We start from the raw sequence: 11,856 nt of genomic DNA on the forward strand, positions 1-11,856 counted from the left end.
ACCACAATACAATCAGTGAATATATCAAGCAGAAGCATGATGCCTTCCCCAGAGTGAGTGACAGGAAAATATTCTGACTCATGTAAAACTTCATTTGGGGTCATACCCCACAGAGGCATACACTGTATTACATTTCGATCCATACCACTAAAATAAAGGCCAACACCAAATTATATGCTAGTGATTTCAAAAAGAAGTTAATTATAAGCCTGCCTTAAAACGCCTAATTCATCCAACCTGAAAAACACGTTACAAGAGTTGTAGAAGAGTGGTCACAAGAAATTTAAGGGCAAATGAAACAGCTCTAGCTATCGCCTGAATATTAACCTAGTAAGACATGCTGCATTCAATAAAAAGTATTAGGAAAAGGATGCCTGATTTCATGTTTGTGTGTTTACAGTGAATGTTGAGGGTATATTACAAAAATACTCCAATTCAGAAATTTAAAAAAAAACAATAATTAAGGAACACCCAAACACACATTTAACATGTCATAATTAACTTCATGGGTGCCTGAATTTAATAACCGATAAAACAAATTCTACGAGGCCAAATTAAACAAGTGGTTGTAGGATTTTGTTAATACTACGACGATGCAAGTCATAATAGAGTCTTCACAGCATCATTAACTAAATGCTGAAAAAATATTATTTCCAGGCCACTGGTACAAATTCAGTCAAGACCCTCATGTTTCTTATATATGTTCACATGCTGATGTCACACAATGAAACGTTGATTTCATTTTCTCAAGTTCTTAAATGGATTTAACATCTTACAGAAGCGTTTTATAACTATTTTCCCTGAGGTTTCTAGGAACCTCACCCACAAGAGGCAGGATAACTGAATGGTTTCTCACAACACGCAGCACAGCCCAAGTTTAGCTGCGGGACGGAAGGGGCTCAGCACGGGCTGCAGCTGGTTGTTCAGCCTGGGTTCACACATGCAGAAAGAGGAAGCACTGTCTTTTGTCTCAGTGTCCCTGCTTCAGCGCAGAGCCATCTGCATCGCTGCCAGGAGATTATTCGGTGTATTTAGCACCCGCTTAGGCAGGAAGGGAAAATAAAGGGCTTTATTGATCAGACAGATGCACTGCACCATGCTGTGCTACAGTGCTGGAGTTTGAAACAAGAAGTTATTGAGAAAAAAGTAGTGGAGCCTTAACTGATCACCTAGCTCATAGAGGTGAAAGAAGGCTAAATTTTCTGACTATCTGTAAAACATCTGCAGTATGGACAATTGCTGACTTAACTGTAAAAGCGTAACTTTTAAGTTAAAAAAGCTAAAGAGTTTTTTTTTTAAGATAAAAAAATAAAGGAAAAATTTTTGGCATGAACTTTGATAGTAGGTAAGGCTGTACTTTTCTGGGTATCTTTCTGTAAAGTTGAGCTCAGGTCCAAATAGCATTCTTTAGTTTTTACTTAATCCTAGCCACCCAAAAAAGCCATACTGAAAGTAAAACACCTGCTTGAGGTTCTAAAAGTCCAGAATTAACTCATAATTCTTTGTTAGAACAACACAGAAGCCCCAGGCTGAAATGCAGTTACATCATTAAAACAGCTTTTACTGACTTAGTTTGACTTATTCAGGGAAAACTAGTTTTACTCAGCTAACCCACAACTTAACTCTGTCATTATGGTCAAGTCTACACCACAGACTCCTTTCTGCCATATTATAACAGCAACCTGACATCAATGAAGCACATCTAATGAAGATATATTTAGTCTCACCATTTGTTCATGGGAAATTAACTGTAAGCCCCCATGCAATGAAACCAGAATAACCTGGCAAGCTCTAACTTAAAACCAGTGAGCAGAGTTAAGCCTCTCAAAGAGCCTCCACAACCGTCAGGGGAAGCTGTGAAAGCAGAACTAGGGTTTACGGCCACAGTGTTGCTCTCAGAAACTCTCCAGCGAGAGCGGCTGCATTTCCTCCCCTGCGATCACCAGCGCCAGCCCTGCCCTCGCCAGCCCTCGCAAGAAAAGCCGGGTGCAGCGGGGCTGCGCCAGGACCCGCCTGGTCCAGCCCATTGCACTAGTGCAGTTCTAACCTTGATTAGCAAGAGAAATTATGGGGAACAGCTCTGTGTTGGAGAGAGGAATGAAATTAAAACCTTTCACACTGGCTGGAAATTGCATACACTATTTAGCCTTGGAGAAACTATTCCACTCCTCTTCTCTACAAGTGTTACCTGTTTGATTGTTTGCAAAAAGTTTGTATTGCCTTTGTATTTCCCATACATAAGATTGTCACAAGGAAGAAGTCCACTCTGACACCAAATTCTAACTTCTGCAAATGCTGCTCCTCATAGAAAATTTCTCTAGGAGAGACAACCTCCTAAACAATGACATTATTGTCTGGCATGTTTGAAAGAGTCTTTATATATCTCCAGATCATAAGTCAAACCTCTACTTACTTTAAACCTTTATTAATAAACTGTTATACCAATAAGCTATTACGTGTTTGGCTATACAGCCTTCACCTGTGTTAAAACCAAGAAAACAACCAAACGTATTCTACTTACTTCAACATACATGTAGACTAAACCATCTATTTTCACCCCGTATCTCTTGTAACACCAATTTTCAGCACTTTCAGAGGCAGTTGGTGTTTCCTTTCCAGGCAAAACAGGCTCAATCTCCATGGAAAATATTTCCATACTTCTTGTATTGGTGTACACTAACTCATAAGGCAACTTGGGAATCTCTCTCTCTGGTTTCCTCAGCAAAACAAGTGAGGTCATCTGCTTTAAAGACACTTATGAATAACCCATGGAGTCTGCAGAGAGTAACGTGTGACAAGCCATGTTGGGGCAATGAATTCCCACATTGTTAGACTGACTTCATAGTATTTTTAGTTTATTTCTCTGGCTTTACAAAGAGCAAGAGTGTCCTCCTGCAAATCATAAAGTAATCACAAAATTCTCTTGTCTTGTGATAATCAAATGGAAGAACTCAAAGACACTGTTGGTAACTGCAAGCAGACTTCATGATTTTTCATATCCATTTACAAAAAAGAGACCATATGGGTATGAAAGTCACTCAGATGAGAAGTCGCTGTTCTTCTATATTTACGACTGTCAAGCTAAAAACGCGCAGTTTACATCTAACCACACATCAATCTTAGGAAACTTGACACAAGTCGCACATCGTATTTCCCCCCTGTGCTAACTACTGTAAGGACAGAATGAGAGCTCTTTCAAAACAATGCTGCTTTAGCCTTCTCATTTAATTTTAAAGCAAGGGCTCTCATCAGACCACAGTGTAAGCAAGCAGCCTGGAAGAGTCTCCTCTCAACCATCCCCACTGTCTCCTAAGAGCTAAAAATACTCAACAAGCCACTTCTGCTAATTATCGGTGGCAGCTTTTATTCTGTGTGAATTATCCTGACAGCCTTACCTACAGCCACATCTGAAGAGGGGTTAAAAGGCAAAAATGAAGACTTGATGATCAATGAGGGAAATGCAACAGCTTTCAAGATGTTCAGAAAATAACCACAACTTTCACCAAATAGCATGAAGGTAACAGACTTAAGGATGACCCTGCAGGCATACTTGCATCCTGCATTCCTGACTGCTTCTCCTCCCATTTAATCTTCATACTGCTCCCTCAGACTGTTCATCAGCATGGTGAGTTCTCATTTGTATTTGCTTATTTGATGTTAGGTTTGTACCTTCTTCTCCCTTAATACTTTAAGAAGCTTCATCCCAGCCTTGAGTACCTCCATGCCATTATTATTCAGGGAAAGATCTGTGACAATTCTTGCTATTGTCCCTGATTAAGAGGCCAACGAAATTAAATCCATGCCACTAAGGAGAGCAGATGGTGTAAAGACACAAGATCTCTGCTTCTGTAAGCCATTTTCACTTTCTTCAGAATTTGCATTAAAATTCGCAGACACATTAAAAGTTGGGTCAATATCTGTAAGGCACAGACATTCAATAGGATTGAAGTCTTTAAACTTTATCAGTAGTGTCTAACATTTGCTGTGCTTACCTTCCAGCTGCTTAATGCTCAGGATTCAGCAAGAAGGAAACTTCTCTAATGTAATCACACCAAGTACTTATTCTCTTTTTAAAAATAAATGAAAAAACACACACATGCACAAACCTTTTAGTCAGCACTGATCTCTTCTTTATCTTTTATTTGTATATAAAAAGATTAAGATATATAGAAATAAAACTACTAAATACTGTGATTAACTGAGAGCAAGCAGCAAAGCAGCTATATTGTGACAGAAAAGGCATGGGTTATGACATGGATGGCCAGGAACAGGAACATCCCCAAATCATCAAGATCACCAGCTTGATAAATCTGGTGCTTTTCACATTTGCGCAGTGCTGGGCAGTTCAGGTTATCCATCTCACAGAGGATTTCATGTTATGCTGCGGCCTGTAGTAAACTGAGAAAGTGGTCTATGCTAAAAGATGACTGGAACCATTATCTCCCTGAGATGGTGGTGGTTCTGAAAGCAGAAGCTACTTCTGAAAATACACTCTCACTATTAAATATTAAAATGGGGTTTTAAGTAAACAGGTCCTAGCTTACTACAACACTACATACACAGAGCTTAACACAAAGAACCTGACAAGATGACATCCCTAGGATATGTTTTCATTTGTTTGCCTGCACAAATTAGTCTGAGCACGTGTACGAAAGCCAAGTTATTTCCCTGCAATAAGAGGAAATAGAGAATCAAAGACCCAATCTTTCAGATTTACGTGCTTGATTTCAAAGCATGAAATTAAGCAATGGGATTACTCACATGGAATGAAGATAAATCTTTGCTGGATCAGGCTTATGCAAACCCATGGTTAAGCAAAACCAAGCAACGCTGAGAAGGAGGAAGAAATTATGCAGTCCTAAGCAAAGGGTGGCACAGAGCACGGCACTGGCACGGGCATGAAAGTGTTGTTCACTGCCAGGAAAGTCACTAAAAGCCTTGCTATTCGCATTGGTAAATGAGGCCTTAGCAACACCAACATGCAACTCTCCATCCTGGATGCAGCTCAAAAGTAAAGCCAACAAAAGAAAAAAGTTACTGTACAAAGAGCCTTTGAATTCAACACAGTCTGAATTTTCTCTGTCTTCCATGACCTTTAGATAATAGGTTTAATGTTGTACCTATATTTCTACTTCCTTAAAAGTTTGAATACCAATTTAAATCAATCAAAGCTCCCAGGGAGATCATCCCCAAAACAAAAACATATATCTGTTGTGGTGTATCATGAGCGGGGTTATGGTCTATGAAAGTAACTTAAGCAAAAAGATATAGTCTAAAGAAAAAGTCAAAGTCACAGACATGATGAAAACTTCCAAGAATCATGGGTTTATTCTGATCCTAACACCATATTTTCTGCAACAAGAACCATCTATTATTAAGGGAAAGTAGGCAGTTCTTCCTCACTATTTCAGCAGCAGAGAAGACAAGCAGAAGGTGCACACTGCTGCTTCAACTCATTCAAGTAGCTTGCTAACAAAGCAGCACAAACAATAGCCTTGCCCAAACGCTGTTTCTTGGCCCTGGGCCCAACTGTACAAATACTCACTATAAGAGTCAAGCACGATACACACAGTAATAAACACTGCTCCACTACAACGAGCACAAAATTAGATCAGAGATAACCTCTGCACCTTCAAGCATACAGAAGAAAACCCAGCCGAGTAGAGTTCAAATTCCACTTGTCCCTAACTTCATGCACGCAAACCAAGCTAAGCTGACATTAATCAAGCTGCATAAAACAAACCACTGGCTCTTATCAGAGGAGCTCTTGCTGCTTGATAGCGCAAAGTGAAACTGCGTCCATCATTGTTCCCCTAGACAAGATGCCTTTCAAACCAGCAATATCTGTACATCCGCTCATATATACATGCAGGTGTCAAAGACTCCAGCAATATAAGCAAGACTTCAAGTAGTTAAATATTTGGTTTGTGTATGCTTTGTGTTTTCAAGTAATGAAATCCAATTTCAATGAATGTCCCTGTAGGAGACCAGAGGCTGTTCTGACTTGCCAGAAATCCAGGCACCATCCCACTGGTGCCTGCAGGACAGCAGACTTGCCAGCTGCACACTGCTTTTCCCTCACAGCAGAAACACACCTATGATTAACCTTACTATCACTTCTTTTTTTTTTTTTAAATCTTATTAAAAATAGACCATCCAGAAACAGTGAAACCTTGTGATACTGGCCATTTCTGTGACTTCCTCCAATTCAACTGGTTCAATGAGCAAATTTCAATAATAAAAATGCTTTCTTTAGTCCTACAGAGATTAAATAATGAGTCTCACTAAAGAGAGAGACAAATTACTTTGTTACTAGAACACATGGAGAGGATTAAACTAACAAAGACCCCATAAGGAGACCCTAAGAGCCAGGTGCATCTGCCTGACCGGTTGCCTATCCCTTCCAACTCAACCTGGAGTTCTATGACTCACAGAAAGATAACAGTGGTCATTGCACACTTTTCCTGACATAGTAGAAGCTAGGTAGCACTTTATCTGATCATTTATTTACTTGAAAAATAATAGTAAAACATTACCTAAGCCATCTGGCACATGCTATAAAATCACTACAGTAGAAACAGACTGCAAATAACCAATGGCAGCTCAATGTACAGACATTATTATTCTGCAAGGATTGCTGATGAAAGTTTGTGAGGGATCCCACATCATCCACTAATATTATTAGGTAAATGTTTTAACGTGATACCCAAAGAATTAAACAAATAAGATCGGTTTTTATAAATGTAACCTTCACACTTATGCTTTACACATAACAAAGAATTCACAAAATTTTCAAGTCTAGGTCTACAGCCCCCCCCCCTCCCCCCCCCCCCAAAAAAAAAGATTTTAATATAAAGCTATGATCTCTCCCCCCAAAATAGCTGCTATACTTTCAGTGTTTCATTAGGCCTACAGGATATGCCCCCCCCCCCAACTATTTGTGGGCTGCCAGAAGCTTTTGCAAACAGCTTCCCGGCTCTCCGGCCCTGCTGCCGTGCCCAGGGTGGTAACATTTCCTCCTCTGGACACATGCAGCACCCAGGGGAGCAGCTCTGGCACAGACCAGGCTCCGAATCAAACTATCGCTTGTCTTGCTTTCCAAGGCCCAAAGTTTCTTTTAACAAGAATGATAGATTGCTGACATGTCGCAAAACTGCCATTCAAAAGCTAAGAGTTTTTTCCGTTTCTTCGGCTGCTGTGGTTGGCATTTGACTACAGGAAACTTTTTTTTTTTTACAAAAACATAATAAAATGTCAAGGTTAGGTTAAACCAAGTATTGTTAGACTGTTGGGTAATTATATCCCCAGAACCTTCAGTTTAAAGGCAACAGGAATAAACTTGGTGCACACAGTTGTGAGTTGTCACTGGCAGAGTTGCCATTGCATTTATCAGCGACACAGCAGGTCCCTAAAGCAGAAAAACAACTGAAATATCCCCTCTTCTGCTGCTGCCTTAGATTTTTAGAAGAGGCAGAGATACAGTTATAATATATAATGTAAAGGCTCTCTATCACTTGCAGATGTAATTGCTTGACAATACACATTTGATTTCCACAACTGCCTCTCTGCTCTGGACTGCCCGGGTCCAACCCAGCAGCAGAGCAGGACGCCCAAGTTGTGTGTGGAGATGAATGACTCCCATCTCTGCATTACTGGGCAGCACGGCTCTGGCAGAACAAAGAGCAATCCACTGAGACAACTGGTTAATGTGTAATGTTTAGAAAACACTTGTGTCACATGCAATAGTTTGAACAGAAATACACAGAACTATATACTTAAGGCAGGGGTTTCTTAACCCCCAAGAAAAGCCCGCTAATAAGCACAGAAATTTTGAAATACAGTTATATTTTCTCTCTTATGCTCAGGTTGGGTTTGCTCTATTTCCTCCCCATGTACCACTAATGTACCCCAAAAGAGACATAACCTGGTCAGGATCTGCCTTTTAGCATTTTCACTTGCAAGGACCCAGCACAGCTGAAGGGAAAGACCAAGCCTTGTAACACCCTGGCTTCCCACCCAAAGCAGCTGCCTGCAGACAGCCCTGGGAAAGCAAGACAGGGCTCCTTGCGACACTGGGGACGACACAAGCAGGTTTTTGTTCTACACAGTTCCCTCTGACACTTCCTTAACTCAAGGTACTGCTTATAAACCCTCAAACTGTACCATTTCAAGGAGAAAGCAGCAGGACTGAAGGTCAGCTACTGAGTCCAGCTTGCCCAGACCATGCTCTCTAGTGAAAACTGTTCACTGATTCCTCTGTGTTCAAAGGAGTATTTCCACTCACTTTAACTGAAATCGGATTAGGCTCTAAATTAGGAGCAAGATAGCTGGAGCTAGCTGCCCCTAATCTCAAAGATACTGGAAAGAGAGGAACATACTGGTAGCAACATGAATAAAAATAAATGAATGTCTGACTGAATGGATAGATAAATAAATAAGTGCATTGCACACAGCTATACCAAACTGAAACAGAAATCCCAAGAGGGCAAAGCAGCATGCTCTAGGAAAGCATAGCATGAGACAGAACCCCAAAACAAGGAAAAAGGGATTGAAATGGAGAATAAAAATGACGGAATGGCATCAACTCTTCACTCTGACTCTAAAAGAGGTGGCATAAACAATGTCTGATCTGCTTTGTTAATTGGTTCTACATATCTGAAACACACAAAGGTGATGTCTGACACCAAAGGTGGCGGTTTGGCCACCATGGAGAAATCAGATTAGTTCCAGGTCTAGGCAAAATGTTCTCACTTGTTCTTAATTTCAAAGGAAAGCAGATTACACTTAATAAAAGCCAACACATGGCCTAGATTGTCCCCTATCCATTTTTGTGGGTCAGCAGAAGTAAGTATATCTCTGTTGTTGGTCAACAGTCAGTGAAATGCTGATCAACTACATTGGAGCACAGCTCAACAGGCTATGGTGATTCAGGAAACACATCGAGATGCTCCTAAATTTGTTTCCAAAGTCGAAGAACCAAAACTTTCAGAAACGAACTTACAGTAGGACAGGGACATATGCCCAACCTGCCAGTGACATATGTCCAACAGGACAAATTAAACAGAGCTCATAGGCATAATATTTTAAATCAAATGTCTGGGATATAGCCCATGGAGCAGTTTCAAACTGCTGCACCCCAAAACTGAAGCTCAAGCCCGCAGTTTGCTGCAAATACAGAGTCTGTATTTGCAATAACACCAGGCACAGGGATACAAAAAGCTCAGCACAGCTCAGGCCCATTGTTCACAACTAGCTTGTGAGTGCCTAGAGCCAGCCCTTTAACTTAAATCCAATACATGCACACATGCAGCCAGCAACAATGTGCTGCAAATTCATACCATACCCTGCTTGCCAGCTAAATATCTATGCCAATACCATACGTTAAGTGTCAATGCTATACTGGAAGCTCTGGTACTTTAAGCAGCTGTCCTGAATGACAATCCTGACTCTGCCTGCCAGTATAAAAAAGATGTGAAAGTCGCTCTTTCTGTGCCTACATATGGCTCTAAAGAGGACAGGAACAGCCTGTAGTGTGAGTGGAGCACAGAGCAATCCTGCTGGCCTTCATCACCCAGCAAGTCCCTACTGGAGGATCATCCCTGTGCTTCTCTGACTTTGTGTTTGCTCATTTTACCTCTGCATGCTATGACCTGAAATCCATTATTTATGTTACTTAATCAAAGATGAGATACTGAATGTGATTGAACTAGCATGATGGCTTTACTTGGGGAAAAAGCCATCAGAGAGGGAAGGTGGCAGAGACAGTCTCTCTTGAACACCCCATAGCTCTCCTGTCCTGGCACCCGATTAGAGCCATGCCTTCCAAGGGGCCCTGAGCCTTCCACTGTAACACAGTCCTAAAACAGGACACCCGCATTTTTGCGGCAGCTTCTGACCAAAGGATTTAACCACTCATGGAAGTGAATTCAAGGTCAGATGGGGTTGGAAAGTAAAAAAAAAAAAAAAAAACAAAACAAAACAATAGTATTTCTGATCAACTCTTTAGGAGACATTTTCATTCTGTAGTAAGACCATCCACAGTGAGAGACAAATCAAGAATACCTTTCCAAAATAACTCCTTACATAGAGGTGGCCTACTGGGCACTTAGGAACAACTCTGTAGTACCACTGCTCTCTTGACCAGAATGACAATTTTCTCTCCTTTTTGCAAAGACAGTTAACACTGATACTCTTTTGTGAGACACAAGACACCAAGATGTCTCATATAAACTAATGCATTTAGCATTCTTTAGCGGGGTGCAGGTGTGCACCTCACTTCCTCACATTCAATCTCTCCTACACAAATACACTATTCAGATATGGTCAAGCCTACTAAAGGGACTGCCCAGTTTGATCTGTACTGATGTACAGTCAACGTGCTGTCCACCGCATCTGCGTGGGAGGATTCTACAAATAAGGTGAACTACTCATGTGAAAACAAAAAGGCTGTTTCCTTTCCTTTCTCTCCTCATACAGTGAGCTAGACTGAGGATAATTTTGGAGTATTTCATAAAGTGGCTCAAGGATCTAGATGGCATGGTTTTCAATAAAACACATTTTGACCGCGCAAGCTTTTTGAAAGAAGTATTTGGAGCTTGCTGTTGTACTGCGGTGCTCAGTTCTGGTGACCCCAGTCATCCCTTCTGCCCTTAAAAACCTGTGGCCTGCCATTTTTTTCAGATTTTTGCACTAGATTAAGGCAGCACAATAAAAACAATGCATTGCTAGTGGATAAACCAGTCATTTCCACAGCTCTCGATTTGCAGGCTTTGCCATCACCAAGACGCACAGGGCAGTAACTGTTTCCGGGTGGAAGCTGATGAGACACTAACACCCAAGCCCAAAAAGATTAGAAAAATGTCTGTTTAAAAAGCGTGTGAGAGTCATGCGCTGCATCACTGCTGACTGTAGGGCTTCTGAACGACTGCCAGAAGAACAAATATACTCTTAGAGCTGCAGTGTCACCAAAAAGGTTAGTTTAACATCACAGTGTCTGTGTTGTAGAAGGTGGGGTTTTTTTCCCACGAGGAACGGGGCGATATTCCCGAAGGAGAAGACCGAGCCGCGGGCAATGGCTGTTCGAACCCGGAGCGCTTGTCTGGGGGCGCGGCGCATCGCCAGGCAGGCTGAGCCGCCCCGGCCGCGGGCAGCCCGGCCCCGCCGCCCCCCGCCCGGCCCGGCCCGGCCCGGCCCGGCGGGCAGAGCGCGGCGCGGCCCCCGTCGCGGGCCGGCACCTGCCCCCGCGCCCCGCCGGGATGCGGGTCCATCTCGGGAAGGGGCGCCGGCTCCCGCCGCGGCCGCGGATGGCAGCGCCGGCCCCTGCCCGCGCCCCGCCGCCCCCTCCCTGGCTCCGCTCGGCGCGGAGATGCCCGCCCGGGCCGCGCTCCCCGCCTCGCCCGGGCCCCGGCCCCGCCGCCACCGCCGCCCTACCTTCGTGTAGAGCTCGGAGGCTGCCATGGCGCAGGGCGCGGGCGGGCGGCCCCTCTGCGGCAGCCCGGCAGCGGGAGGCGGAGAAGGGCGGGAGGGAGAAAGGAGGGCGGGAGGGAGGCGGCGGAGGGCGGGAGGGAGGAGGATGCTCAGGCGGCGGCCCGGGCGCGCCGCGCCATGTTGCTACCTGGCGGGCGGCGGGGCATTGTGGGAGCGGCGGCGGCGCGGGGCCGCCCACGGGCGGGCCGCTGCCCACGGGCGGGCCGCTGCCCACGGGCGGGCCGCTGCCCACGGGCGGGCCGCGCCGCCGCCGCGAGGCCCCCGGGGGTCGCGGCTCCGGTTTCACCGAGGGCGCAGCGACGAAAGGCAGCGCTGTCCCGGCTTAGCCCGCGCCCCCCCAGCGGCTTCCGCCTTCTGCAAGAACCGGTA

The 11,856-nt window shown here is 43.9% G+C and overlaps 1 protein-coding gene across 12 annotated transcripts in view; it reads right to left on the reverse strand.

The window, feature by feature from the left end:
* The window catches only part of MYO5A (myosin VA), a 101,688-nt gene extending 90,051 nt beyond the window's left edge, over window positions 1-11,637 (reverse strand). For 9 of the 12 annotated variants that reach the window (XM_032982960.2, XM_032982956.2, XM_032982958.2 and 6 more), the window contains exon 1: window positions 2,522-2,641. In XM_032982960.2, the coding sequence (XP_032838851.2) occupies window positions 2,522-2,641 (120 nt within the window). Of the gene's footprint in view, window positions 1-2,521; window positions 2,642-11,430 lie in introns of those variants that run through there. The other 3 variants (XM_042804278.1, XM_042804277.1, XM_042804276.1) reach the window with 2 other exon arrangements.
* Between the last annotated feature and the right edge of the window lie 219 nt (window positions 11,638-11,856).

This window comes from Tyto alba, unplaced genomic scaffold (genome assembly GCF_018691265.1).
Source record: "Tyto alba isolate M040663 unplaced genomic scaffold, T.alba_DEE_v4.0 Super-Scaffold_41, whole genome shotgun sequence".
In the NCBI taxonomy this organism is placed as follows: domain Eukaryota; kingdom Metazoa; phylum Chordata; class Aves; order Strigiformes; family Tytonidae; genus Tyto; species Tyto alba.